This window comes from Telopea speciosissima, chromosome 6 (genome assembly GCF_018873765.1).
Source record: "Telopea speciosissima isolate NSW1024214 ecotype Mountain lineage chromosome 6, Tspe_v1, whole genome shotgun sequence".
Lineage (NCBI taxonomy): Eukaryota > Viridiplantae > Streptophyta > Magnoliopsida > Proteales > Proteaceae > Telopea > Telopea speciosissima.
Window position 1 is genome coordinate 42,484,411 of NC_057921.1, and position 14,964 is coordinate 42,499,374.

Consider the following 14,964-nt stretch of genomic DNA (forward strand, 5'->3'; position numbering starts at 1 on the left):
TGCACCCACAGTGGCCAGCTCTTCTTCATCCTCAGCTTTGCAGGTCTCCACCTCCGCTTCTATTGCAACCCAGTCTTGGGTCATTGACTCTGGTGCCACTGACCACATGACTGGTACGTCCCATTGTTATGATTCCTATATCATTTGCTCTGGTAAGGATAAGGTTAGGGTAGCTAATGGCTCCCTTTCCTCCATATCTGATTATCTGGTAAGGGTAGTATCCTTGTTACATCATCTATTTCCCTTACTTCCGTTCTTCATGTCCCTAACCTTACACTTAATCTTTTATCTGCGAGTCACTTGACTAATTCTCTGAACTGTTGTGTCACATTTTTCCTTCTCACTGTCCTTTTCAGAATTTGGTGACGAAGAGGATTATTGGTAGTGAACGTGAGGAGCAAGGCCTTTACCTTTTTGACCCTTTTTGCCCACAGCTCAATCCTATGTGTGTGGACGTAATGATAGTAGTTCTGTGGAGTCTATTATGTTATGGCATCGTCGTCTTGGCCATCCATATTTTGTTGTAATGAGGAAACAGTTGCCTCACTTATTTTCTTTTATTGCTTCTTCTCATGTTTTTCAATGTGAACCATGTATGTTTGCCAAACATTGTCGTTCTTCTTATCCATATCATGGTAATAGAACTGCTGCTCCTTTCCATATTGTGCATTCTGATGTTTGGGGACCTTCCCCTACTACCTCTTTATTTGGCTATCATTACTTTGTGTCATTTGTTGATGATTTTTCTCATGCTACTTGGACGATTCTTATGAAACATAAAAGTGATGTTTGTGATGCATTTCAGAATTTTTATCAGATGATTCTTACTCAGTTTGATACTCATCAAAATTGTTCAGTCTGATAAAGGAGGAGAATATATGTTTGGTGGCCTCCAAGCCTTCTTCACTAATAATGGCATTATCCATCAGTTCGCGTGTGGTGACACACCCCAACAAAATGGGGTTGCTAAGAGGAAAAATGCCATTTATTGGAGGTCACTCGTAGTCTCTTATTTGGCAAGCATATTCCCAAGACCTTCTGGTCTACAGCTGTTCTCACTGCTTCCTTTCTCATTAATCGCATGCCTACCAAACTTCTTGATTTCAAATCTCCCTTAGAAATCTTATCTCCACAGGTTTCTGCTTTCTCTCTTCCTCCTAAAGTCTTTAGGTGTGTTTGTTATGTGCATGTTAACAAATCACATCGTACTAAACTTGATCCCAAAGCTCTCAAGTGTCTCTTTCTTGGGTACTCTTCTACTACCAAAGGTTACAAGTGCTATCACCCATCTTCTCGCAGATGCCTCACCTCCAGAGATGTGACTTTCCTTGAGTCTGTCCCTTTCTTTGCACCATCTCAGCATCCTCTTCAGGGGGAGAGTTGTGGAAGTGAACAAACTGCTGATTTCCTTCATTATCCTCTACCTATCTCTCCCTTTATGCTTGACATTGGAAAGCACAAGGCTGTGGCTGTGGCTGTGGATGTGAATATAGATTTAGTTGTTGACAGTGGTCCTGGTAAGGAGAAGGATTACCACATTAAATACAAGAGAGGTGAAGGCTTGCATAATGAAGGAAAGAAGACCTACCAAAAGTCCTCTTTGGATCCAGATCCACATCCTGAGATTCATTCTCCTCAATCAGGTGATATCCCTTCTCCTCCATCTGATTTAGACCTTCCTATTGCTGTTAAAAAGGGGAAAAGAGCTTGTACTAATCCTATAGCCCAGTTTGTTTCCTATGATGTTCTTTCTCCTATAGGTCTTGCCTTTATTGCTGCTCTCTCTACAGCTTCTATTCCCAGGAATGTTACTGATGCTATGTCTGACCTAAAGTGGAGACAAGCTATGTTTGAGGAGATGATGGCTCTTGAAAAGAATGGTACTTAGCAATTGGTGGATCTTCCCAAGGGACGTGTCCCAGTTGGATGCAGATGGGTCTATACAATCAAGTATAAATCTGATGGTACTGTTGAGAGATACAAAGCAAGGTTGGTAGCCAAGGGGTACAGTCAAGTCTATGGGATTGACTATCAGGAGACATTTGCTCATGTGGCTGAGCACAACTCTATGAGAGTTCTGATGCAAATTCATCACCAAATAGGGCTTGTTTCATTGGGAATAAGTCTAGGGTTGGGTTACATACATGTTGGGTCTTTGATCCCATAGGTTTCTAATGTAATAGGCCACTTTTATGGGCCTAAAATATGGGTATATAGGTTGCATACAGGATTAGCCCAATGCTTAGTTTATTTTTATGTTTTTTAATTGAACCGGTTCAAATTGGTTGCATCCAATTGGTTCAATTTAAGTGATCATGTGACTTGGTTAAGTGGTCATGTGATGTAAGTTGGGCTGGATTAAGACTCTATAAGTCCAGCCATGTTTGGAGTCTATTTTCTTTAGTATTCTAGTTTCCTAGTCAATTTAAGTTACCTAATAGGTTAGGGATAGGGTGAAGCCATTCCTTTTTAGTGTCTAAGTCTATTTTTGGGTCTTCTATATAAGTTTATAAGGGAGGCCAGCATTACATACGAATTTTGATTAATAAAAACTCCGCTTGCTGCCTTTGTTGCTGCCTTTGCTCCATCGTGAGTGTGCCTTGTGAGTAATATCAAGGTTGCCTTGTGAGTAATATCAAGGTGAAGGGATTGGTGGATCTCCAATCAACTCCTTGCATCTTGTAGATCGAGAGGTCCTCTCTTAGCTTTTCTTCAATCTGCTACTGTTGGAGATCAGTGTTAATTCAAGTAAGTAGTTTAATAATTCTGCAATTTAATTCCTCTTCTTAATCCTCCACTTAACCCTAATCGATTCCCATAATCCTAGCCTCACTCTAAAATTTGAACCCTAGCCTCACTCTAAAATCTGTTCGGCCTTATCCCTCCACTTGATCTCAGTTGCAACCCAATCTGTCCATCAAAACCCTAAATCCAATTCTGCCCTAAATTGCAGAATTTCGTAACTCATCCAAACCCTAACTTCTTTATACTAAAATAACCCCCTAGACCTGCCCATTAATACCCTATAAACCCCTTTCCCAAAATCCACCCCTAACCCCTAGATCCTGAAAACACTCCAATTTTACGAGGCCTCTAACCCGAAACCCTAGATTTCCACCTTCATCCAAATCAATCCAAGCCTACACCAATAGACTCATAAAAACCTGCACATCATTACCAAATAAAACCCTAGCTCGAAACCCTAACCCTAACCCTAACCCTAACCCTAACCCTAATTCTGCCCTAATTAGCCTAAGCTGTCCCAATCGGCCAGCCTTGTTTGGTGATCCTATTACCCTGGTTCCTAGTGGGACTACTCCTACCTAGGACTACATAAATTGGTATCAGAGCTATGGCAAAGGGAAGCTCCAACCAAGCCTCTAAAGACCCACCTCCATTCGTTTTCAAGACCCGAGTTCGTCTTCCCAATGGGAGCACAACCATATTAATTGTTGATGAGAGGCGACGTAACAACATTATTTCACAATCCGTGGTGGATATGTTGTCCCAATCAGGAGAGATTTGCATCAAGCCTACAGGTCAAGTCTTTGTTGAATTTGAGTGTTCCTCATACTCTGACGGTGCTTGGTGTAAGCCGGTACCATCTCCAAGGAGCGTTATTGAAGTAGATTGTAATTGGTTGGACAAGCGACAAGGTTGGATTGAACCCGAAAACAACTCGTGTGTCCTACCTGATCGACATCGTCTATACCATTTGTTTACTCTAAAAGGGTTACAACCAAAAGTGACCACATCGACTGTACAACCATAGGGATTGCCGAACATGTCAGCCCAAATGCAAGTGGCATCAACTGTGTTTGAAGTTTCACCAATGGCGGATGTACCAACAAAAGATTCTACTAAGGCAGTTTGTGTCGAAGAGATTCAAGAACCGATAGCTAAAGAAATTAAAGTAAACCAAGCTGCACCAGTAGTTGAGATCATAATTGAGAAGCTCGGCCATCAAATTGATGTGGAGGTCCAAAACACAATTGTAGAAGATTCTACTGAAGAGGTATACATTGAAGAGAACAAAGTAGACAAAGCTGAAATAGTAGAAGATGAAAAGTTGATTGAGAGCATTCCAAAGAAAAACAATGACCTTCAAGATGTTGTTCTTGAATAGGTGGAGCTTGTGTCTCGTGCATTAGATGAGAAGGTTGCTAACACTGAAGGCTCTATGGACGAGACATTGACAATTATTGCTGATTTAAAGAAAGAACACATAGAGTTTGTTATGCCACCATGGTTCTTCGAAGAGCAAGCTCCACGCATTGAAGACTTTATCCCCAATGTTCCTGCCTCATCGGAATTTTGTTTGGGGATGGTCAAAGCTGCCGATCACATGTTGATTCCCCCTCATCACTATAAAATTCGAGGACGAATTTTTTCAAGTTGGGGAGAGTTGATGCAGATTCATCACCAAACAGGGCTTGTTTCATTGGGAATAAGTCTAGGGTTAGGTTACATACATGTTGGGCCTTTGATCCCATGGGTTTCTAATGTAATAGGCCACTTTTCTGGGCCTAAAATATGGGTATATAGGTTGCATACAGGATTAGCCCAATACTTAGTTTATTTTTATGTTTTTTAATTGAACCGGTTCAAATTGGTAGCATCCAATTGGTTCAATTTAAGTGATCATGTGACTTGGTTAAGTGGTCATGTGACAACTTAAGTGGTCATGTGATGTAAGTTGGGCTGGATTAGGATTCTATAAGTCCAGCCATGTTTTGAGTCTATTTTCTTTAGTATTCTTTAGTATTCTAGTTTCCTAGTCAATTTAAGTTACCTAATAGGTTAGGGATAGGGTGAGGTCATTCCTTTTTAGTGTCTAAGTCTATTTTTTAGTCTTCTATATACGTTTGTAAGGGAGGCCAGCATTACATATGAATTTTGATTAATAAAAACTTAGCTTTATGCTTGCTACCTTATTACTGCCTTTGCTCCGTCGTGAGTGTGCCTTGTAAGTAACACTAAGGTTGTCTTGTGAGTAATATCAAGGTGAAGGGATTGGTGGATCTCCAATCGACTCCTTGCAACTTTTAGATCTGGAGGTCCTCTCTTAGCTTTTCTTCAATCTGCTACTGTTGGAGATCATTGTTAATTCAAGTAAGTAGTTTAATAATTCTGCAATTTAATTCCTCTTCTTAATCCTCCACTTAACCCTAATCGATTCCCATAATCCTAGCCTCACTCTAAAATCTGTTCAGCCTTATCCCTCCACTCGATCTCAGTTGCAGCCCAATCTGTCCATCAAAACCCTAAATCCAATTCTGCCCTAAATTGCAGAATTTCGTAACTCATCCAAACCCTAACTTCTTTATACCAAAATAACCCCCTAGACCTGCCCATTAACACCCTATAAACCCCTTTCCCAAAAGCCACCCCTAACCCTAAATCCTAAAAACACTCTATTTTTACAAAGCCTCTAACCCGAAACCCTAGATTTCCAACTTCATCCAAATCAATCCAAACCTACACCAATAGACTCATAAAAACCTACACATCATTACCAAATAAAACCCTAGCTCGAAACCCTAACCCTAACCCTAATTCTGCCCTAATTAGCCTAAGTTGTCCCAATCGGCCAACCTTGTTTGGTGATCCTATTACCCTGGTTCCTAGTGGGGCTACTCCTACCTAGGACTACATTAAGTTCTTTTATCATTGGCTGCCAATAAAGATTGGCCATTATATCGGTTAGATGTGAAGAATGTCTTTCTTCATGGTGACTTGGAAGAGGAAGTGTACATACAACCCCCACCAGGCTTCAAAATACCTTCAACTGAAGGGAAGGTGTGTCTCCTCAAGAAGGCACTATATGGACTCAAACAGTCACCAAAGGCATGGTTTAAGCGCTTCCGACAGGCTATTCTGAAGAATGGATATTCCCAGAGTTAAGCTGACCACTCTCTTTACCAAGCGGGGCAATGGTACCATCACAGCCCTCATTGTCTATGTTGATGATATTATAGTCACTGGAGATGATATGGTTGAAATAAATAAACTGAGAATCTACTTGGCTGAACAGTTTGAAATCAAAGATCTAGGTCCCTTCATTGAAGTATCAAGGACCAAGAGAGGAATCAACATATGTCAATGAAAGTTTGTGCTTGATTTGCTGACAGAGATAGGGATGTTAGGCTCCAAACCAGCAAGTTCTCCTATTGAGCAGAATCACAAACTAGGAGAAGATTGTGGTCCTTCACTTGTTGATGCGGGAAAGTAACAGAGGCTAGTTGGGAAGCTTATTTACCTTTCTATGACACGCCCAGATATTTCCTATGCAGTGGGAGTAGTGAGCCAATTTATGCATGCCCCCAAGAGTGGCCATTTAGAGGTTGTGTATCGTATTCTTAGATATTTGAAGTCGTGCCCAGGGAAATGACTGTTGTATGCCAGACACAACCATCTAATAGTGGAAGGTTTTACTGATGCTGATTGGACTGGATCCATCACAGACAGGAGATCTACCTCCGGATATTGTACCTTTGTGGGAGGTAACTTGGTTATATGGAGAAGCAAAAAACAGCCGGTTGTAGCTAGATCCAGTGCCGAGGCAGAATTTAGAGCTATGACTCATGGAGTGTGTGAACTCATATGGTTGAAAAGACTAGTTCAGGAACTGAGGTTTGACACTGAAGGCCCTATGAGACTCTACTGTGACAACAAGGCTGCCATCAGTATTGCCCACAATCTAGTACAACATGACAAAACCAAGCACATTGAAGTTGATCGACACTTCATCAAGGAGAAGATAGACTATGGCTGCATTTGTACTCCTTTTGTAAAGACTGGTGATCAACTGGCAGACATCTTCACCAAGGCACTTGCCTTTCTTCAGTTTGGTACTCTCCTATGCAAGCTGGGAATGCATGACATTTATTCTTCAGCTTGAGGGGGAGTGTTAGAGTTATTAGACTCTATGTCCTAGGGGTACTTTAGGAACTGGACCTTATCTAGTTCCCTTATTATGTAATTTCTTCTTTTTCTTCTTTTTACCTTTTACCTCCCTAGGGAGGTTGGATGTAATATGTTAAGAGTTGTTATTTGAGTAATATAGGTGTGGAGAGAATAATCTCCAACACAACAATTACAACCGAAATAGTTTCTCTTCTTTCTCCTTGTCTCCTTCTTCCTCTCCTCTCTTCCTCTTCCTCCTCCAACTTCTTCTCCTCTTCTTACCTACTTTCCTAACCTAAAATCTAACTGGTTAACCATCTCTCTTTGATAGACACGACACCCCCACCCCCAAAAAAAAAAAAAAACCTGGCCACTGTAACATAATTTTATTATGGATACTCTGGATAAGTTTTACAATTTCTTGATGCACCCTATAAGCCTGAATAATAATGATATCACTCTAGGTAGATACAACAACCAATTCAAGATCTTCAACAAAATACAAAATACTGACATATACATATAGTTTATACCATTTATTTCTTGCAAGCTTTATCTTTTAATTTAATAGATGAAAAGAATAGTACATGAGTCTTACATCGCATATAAATATTTGCACAAAATTTCCTAACCACCTTCTAAATGGAAGTGCCCTCACAATTCTAACATATTAGTATGAGATCCTGTCTGACAGTTGAATTTCACAAACTAGAGAACCCATGTTCCAGATCCAAATTTCATAAGTTCACATTACCTTTTCTTCCAGGTCATATTAGCCATTATCTAAGAAAGGGGGAAAAAAAACAATTCTTGCGGTAATCTCAAAGGTAGTCATAAATTTGGAAATGGAAGACCAGAAACAAACCTGGTCACCTGAAGTTGCCCAACGTGTCCCATGCAGCCCCAAGATAGGTGGACTTGAACCAAATGAGAACTCCTGCAGTTCAATCTTTTCCTAAAAAATTAAAAAAGAAATCCTTAATAAACATGTGGGCTGTTAATGACAAATCCCAATCATTAACTAACGTAGATATTGACACTTACTATAAGGCTTGGTCTCCGGTGTTTTAAGCGTTTCTGCAAAACAATGGTTTATCTAGTTACTAAAATAAAATCTAATGTTATTTCAAAAATTATTATTTGATATGACATATAAAATATAAATAGAATTTTTTAGCATAACAATGTTTAATTTAACCCACCCTCCTTGGGCTTTGGTAATTAAATTTTTTTATTCACCAAAAAAAAAATGTTTAATTTAACCTGTTTGCCAATAATTTTGGATCATCAGACAAGTTTCCATAAGATGAACAAGAATGACAACCATAGATACTTGCAAAACTACATAACAGATTGAAACAAATTTTCTAATGGATAAAATCTTAGTTCTTAGAACTGCTATTCACAGAACTTTTACAAGATAACATTAGCAACTTCCAAAATATTCAAGGTTTTCTTTCCTTTCTTTTTCTTTGCACCCCAATCCTGCTAATAAAAAAATTCAAGGACATCAAGAAGCTTGTGATTACCTGGTGGGGTATTCTAATCACCTAAGAATTAGGGTTAGAAAACCTCAAGTAATCTAGGATCGTAGGGATAAGGGACTCAAAATTGAAATCAGAATTTAGCAACTTCCCAAATAGCAACAAGATTTGGAACTTCCAGAATTAGAATTAGCAGAACAACTGAAATACAAACTGGAACCAAAATTATAAACTAAGGGAGAAAGTTCAGAAACAAGATTTGGAACTTCCAGAATTAGAATTAGCAGAATAACTGAAATACAAACTGGAACCAAAATTAGAAACTACGGGAGAAAGTTCAAAAACAGAAATTACACCATGGAATAGCAGGTGAAAACAAACTGGAAAATAGATATAGAAAATAAAAACCAATGGCAGCAGGATTAGTCGAACGAACCAGGATGTGTTTAAGATAGCAAACAAGCACCAGAAACAGATTTAGTAACTACCAATCTTAGATTCCAAAAAAAGTAAATTTCCGGTAGCATAAAATCGGAATTAGGAGCATGCAGGAAATTGGAAAGTAAGAAAGGAAGCAGTGCTGTAACAGCCGTTCGATGGGGCAGCCTACACAGCCAGGAAGCTTTGGGCCAGATTGGTGGATTGTATAGGTAAGAAGCTTGATCTGAAAACTTGCAGAAAACTGTCAAGGAATAGTGATTAATATAAGAACTTCAGGTGACAGGTAGAACAGGTAAACTACAATGCACAAAATGGAAGAATAGAGATATGACCTTTAATAGAAGAACAAAAGAAGAAGAACAAGAACAAGAAAAGAAAAAGCAGAGGCTATAAGATAGAAGAATAGAAGAAAGGATATGATAGGCCTCTCACCTAACTGCGGAGAAGGAATCCCACCAACTCCATCTTTGGCATCCCACTAAGGTTTTCCTACTACATTCCACAGTACAGTAGTTTTAAAACCCACAAAACCATGCTCCGTCTTTCACAGAACTCACAAGCTCAAAGCTATATTATTTCTCAAATCAATGGTAGTGGGTATGATCTTTTATTCTTTATTTATAACTTTAATGAAATAAACAAAATAGGAAACCCCTATGTATGGTAAGGAGAATCCCTTACGACATAACCATTATATTAGTAAAAACCCAAAAATATAAAGCCCACAGCCCATACAGACCATTGGGCACTCAAATTAAGCTTATTAATGTCGAATCTGATGGCCTGGTTTGCTGCTGGCCTTCTTGTTCTTTTGAACTACATCACTACTCCTAGTTGAAACAATCCCAGAAGAAAGACGTATTAGAAAAGCAGGCATCCGTAGATGGCAGTTGTAAAAATAGGATCCAGTCAACAAAAATAACTTTGCCATTCGTTGGTTATTATCATATTAGAGGCATCCAAGAAACATCATACGGAGTTTCTTCTTTCCATCATACTCATTTTCTAAAGGTTTTGCATAAATATTCCCAACTTGCACAGCACATTATGACATGTGTAAAAGCAATTATTGTAATTTGTATATACTATAATTTTAACGCTTCACACACCCTTCAATACCTTCCACGTTTCCAATTAAAATATGTTATACAGATAACTAGGCTCAAAAGGCATTAACATTATAATGCATAAGCAACATTTAGAATTTGAAGAAAATGACAGAAAGACAAAATATGTAAAGAGAAGGAAAATGATTATAATATCCTCGACATCATTATTTTAAAATGTTATTAAACTAAAAGTTTCAAAGGCACTTATTCATACACAATGTTAACATACAAGGAGCAGATACAAGGAGCAAGATAAAAGAAACAGCATAGAGAATAACTTGATATGGGGTATGGCTAACTTCATTGAGCCATCACAGCAATGGATAATGATGACAAAAATGATGAATAAAGAACTCCAAATTGTCAACATATTTTTGCTTCTGCTTGTAGTAGATGACATATGTGATGAATAAAGAACTCCAAATTGTGCCGACCCCATTCTGTTGGGATGAGGCTGAGTTGAGTTGAAGAAAGTTCAAAGAACTCCAAATTGTCAACATATTTTTTGCTTGTACTTGTAATAGTGATTTTTATAATAAAGAAAGCAAGTGCAATACATCATGAGAATAATCCTTCTCGAGTAGCATGAAAGGAAAGTGGAAAATAACATTCCAAATTCACTTTATTTCATCTTTTCTTTGAAGGGTGGTGGGCTGATATCAGAAATTCAATTTGATAAGCAAGTGATTCAGTATTGTCGTCAAAAATCAGTAAAAGGGCGTACCCAGTGCACAAGGCTCCTGCCACTACAGGGTCTGGGGAGGATCATAATGTACGCAGCCTTACTCCCGCTTTGGAGCGGCTGTTTCCTGACTTGAACCCACGACCACAAGGTTGCAATGGAGCAACCTTACCGTTGCACTGAGGTCCGCACTCTGCCATAAAAAAAAAAGGAGCAACCCAGTGCACGAGGCTCCCGCTACTGCAAGGTCTGGGAGGGGAAAATGTACGCAGCCTTACCCCCTGCTACGTAGGAGAGGCTGTTTCCAAGTTTTGAACCCGCGACCAACAGGTTGAAATAGCACAACTTAATCGTTGCACCAAGGCTCGCCCACTATAAATAATTCTAGGGTAAATTACTCATCACCCCCTGGTTTTCAAACGGAACTCAAATCACCTCCTGGTTTTTGAAAATACTCAAATCACCCCCTGTATTAGACCCCAATATGACAAATTAGTCCCTACCGTTAGTTTTATGCAGTTAAGTGATGATGTCAGCCAATTCAATGAATTTAAATCCCTAAACTACCCTTGACATCCAAACATAGATTTTAAAGGGTAGTATTGTAAATTTAATTCTAATGTTTTAGTACAAGGGTAAAATAGTCCTTTCACACCAATAACTAACAGCAGACTAACACCGTTACTGTAGAGGGGGACGGATGAGTATTTTCAAAAACCCGGGGGTGATTTGAGTTTCGTTTGAAAACCAGGGGTGATGTGTAATTTACCCATAATTCTATAATAATTAATGAAAAGAAGTCAGGCAGAGATGAATAAATGGAGTTCTGTAACCATACAAATAGGCAAAAGAAATCAGAAACAACTACAAATAGTAACATGCACTAATATGAGTGAAAAATGAAGGGAGACCTTTCAGACACAGTGCTAAGGGTCCATCATATCACTATTATAGAGTAACATACTGAGAAGGATAAGAAGAAGATTCATCAATCAAACCCAAAAAAAGTGCTTACCTCAACAATAGATGAAAACCTTTTTGAGAGTTTTGGGTTTATGAACTCAGACCAAACTTCCATCAAAAGCTTGTTCAGCCACTCACAGTGCTCTAATGGTGTTATGGGCTGTAAAATAAATAATATTCATGGAATTGAAATAAGACAACATAAATAAGATCTGTAAGTAAAACAGGAGAAAGAAAGGTACCGAATTGTTCAATATGACTTGTTTCCATTTCCTTTTAAGGTCTTCTACTAAAACCAGGCGTTGATAACTTCCATACTGCACGTGAAAAGATTAACTTCCATACTGCACATGAAATGATTACCATCGCACAGAATGTGCGACATAACTCAAATCTCCTTTCTTCCCTCTTTCAAGACTTTGAAATTTGGGGAGAAACAAAAGGAGAAGAGAATAATTCTTCAAAAGTTACAAAAAAAAAATTAGTGCTAGGAAATAAGTAACATGATTATGCCGGTGGATCTTCAATTTGACAGGTTTAAGTAGAAACCCAAAACAACTGTGTACATAGATTGGTTCCAATATATTATTTTTCAAAAGAAGGGAATCCTGTATCTATCGATCAAGTTGGTCAAATATGCAAATTTGTAAATATCTGAATCAGTAAGGTCCTATATTGGGAACCAACAGCTCTGGATTTTGAGTTGCTGATCTTATTAAAACATCATATGTGGTTCTAATTTCAAAAATTGCACTTATACCTGTTCTTCAATGGGTTCATGTAATCATATCTTGTGATGTAACCCAATCTTGCAGGCTTAATCCCATCATATCAACCAAAAGCATGGAAAGCCACATTCCTATTAGTAGGCAAGATCAGTTTTTTTCAGAGTGAACTGATACATGTAGCAGCATAGGGGCTCGACCTGAAGATCTCTCCCACATGAAGGATGCTAATTACAACTGAGTCTACAAGGGAATTCAAAATCATATAGGAAGTAGGATAATATATTTTAAGGTTTATGTAGAAGAAAAATAAATGGGGCCATGCTGAGATCCAGCCAAAGCTTAAAGACACAGCTGACTGGTGAAGCTGCTTCCACTAAGACCTCTTGCAAGGAGAGAAGATTGCAGCAATATTCTCTTCCCCTGCCTCTATTTTGGCTCTAGCTTTTCATCTTCAAATTATTAAGAAAAGCTCCTTCAGATTTTATTTAATTTTTTTCTTTTTTGCACAGATTTTCTCTACTTATGGATCTGGTTCCCAGCTGATATTTGGACCACTTATGTGTTAATTAAATCAAAATTTCAATGATTCCAAACAAATTTGTGTATACACCTTGGGGATCATTCTTTAAACATATCAGAGAACAAAGACAACACTAGAAAAGAAACCAAGATGGAGGTTGAAGAAACTACTACAGGAGTGAAAATCATTGAAAGTGAATGGAGACTGTATGAGCTACATTCTTCATTGATTTTATTTGTAAAATGGTAAGCTGGGAGGAATTTGTAGACTGCAGGTCATAACCCTGAGAAAGATTGCTTAGACAACTAACAAACACTGGAAACCAATACCACTCATTTGTGATTCTTTCCAACTGAGATGGAGACCTCCATCCAAAGCAGTGGGAAAAATGACAGTTACATTAAGATATACCATTCCCACCCAAAAAAAAGGAGTGGATACTCCAGTAAGCTCAGAATGCATTAAAGTCAGAAGCATAGTGTTGCTATAATGAAGAGAATCTGAACATCCAACTAAAAAAATTCAGGAAACACAATAAAAAAAAATAACCAATAGATAAACCACTTGTGCCACAGAGCATTAAAGCTAATGTTAAGTTTAAAATATGCAGGACTTAATAATCCTATGATTATAGAAACAGCAATAAAGAGCAGCCAACCAGGGTAGACATGAACAGTTGCAGAGAACAAGCAAGAATGGATCAAATAGTACACCATTACCATCAGCAGCAAGTAATTTTCACATTAATATATAACTCTGCAGAGAACGTGACACCACTCTGACACTTTGATTCAATTATATAATGCAAAGCTAGGTATCAGCAATTATGATAATGTGAAAGTACCAACCCACAAAGGTGAAATTCAGGTTCACTTTTGTAATTACCTGGTACAAGAAAATTCACAACTCCCTACTTGTAAAAGTCAATTAACAGAAACAGATCATAATTTAGGAATATAAAAAGGTGACACATCGCAATTCAATAAGAATGTCGAGGGTGGGGGAGGAGAGTAGTAAAAGGTGTGAAATCCAACAAACTGAACAGCAAAAATTCAACTCAATAACCACAGACCCACTTAAACTTCTCTCCAGAAAGGCAAAATTTTCAGTTCCCAGTACTCAGTACCAGGTAAATTCAATAAGTAGACCTACGGAACATGGCTTCATCTTAGGCGAAAAGAAGGCAGGCAACAAATTGCAAATCCAATTCAGGGAACGAATAAATAAATTCACAAAAAGGAAGGGGGGGGGGGGGGGAAGAGCAGACCTGAATGGTTGCCCATACAGTGACAAGAAGAGGAACCCAATTGGAGAAGGGCAGGATCCATCGCTCCACGGCCCAGACAAACAGCATCAACGGAACAAAAAAGTGAAACTTAGGCCTCTCTGCCATTAAATAGCTGAAAAACTGTACACACTCATTAACAATATGATCCCTCGTCGTTCTTTTTCTCGCCATTTCAAAAGACAACCCTCAAAATCCAGCTCTTTCTTCACCTACCCAGCAACAACAACAACAACAAAAACAACTCCTCCGTCTCCTTGTCCATAAATTCTTAAAGTTACAAGCTACAAACCAACAGTTTCAGAGCTAAGAAACAAAACCCAGAAAATAAAATAAAGAAACGATCCAAATTTGTAAAAAGAAGGCAAGACAATTCGAGCCTTGCTGCACATGAGATGAAAGAAGAACTGAACTTTGTCCTATTCCATAACAAAAGAAAACTGAAAGAATAGGAAGAGACAGACACAGAAGAGTTTTTTTTTTTTTTTTTTTTTTTTTTCTGAGGCGGAGGGAGGCAGGGAGAAAAATCAAGTCGGCACTTGGGACATGGGAGGTTAGTTATTGGGTTGATGAGATGATGTACCCTTGTACGTGTGGTATGGTTGTGTTATACTGTAAAAGGAAAGAGTTCCTTTCAGCTTTAATTGTTCAGAAGAGGGCAATCCCAAATGTTTCTTTTTCTTGGAAGTTCCAGTAACTGTTTTAAGAGATGGTGTCATGATTGCGGACCAGGATCCTCTGCAGCACCGGCGGGGCGATAGTGCACGTCCGACGGTACAGCAGAGGCCACATGGCACACATGGCTTACATGGTCTTTACTGTACCGTCCGATATGCATCGCACCCC

The 14,964-nt window shown here is 38.7% G+C and overlaps 1 protein-coding gene across 2 annotated transcripts in view; it reads right to left on the reverse strand.

Annotated features, from left to right (window-relative positions):
* LOC122664392 (synaptotagmin-5) overlaps positions 1–14,480 on the reverse strand; it is a 66,994-nt gene extending 52,514 nt beyond the window's left edge. Inside the window, exons 1-5 of one of the 2 annotated variants that reach the window (XM_043860186.1) lie at positions 14,101–14,480; positions 11,828–11,902; positions 11,638–11,745; positions 7,951–7,983; positions 7,772–7,861 (exon numbers count right to left, since the gene is read on the reverse strand). In XM_043860186.1, the coding sequence (XP_043716121.1) occupies positions 7,772–7,861; positions 7,951–7,983; positions 11,638–11,745; positions 11,828–11,902; positions 14,101–14,292 (498 nt within the window). In that variant the 5' untranslated portion in view covers positions 14,293–14,480. The remainder of the gene's footprint in view (positions 1–7,771; positions 7,862–7,950; positions 7,984–11,637; positions 11,746–11,827; positions 11,903–14,100) is intronic. The other variant, XM_043860185.1, reaches the window with a different exon arrangement.
* Positions 14,481–14,964: the final 484 nt, after the last annotated feature.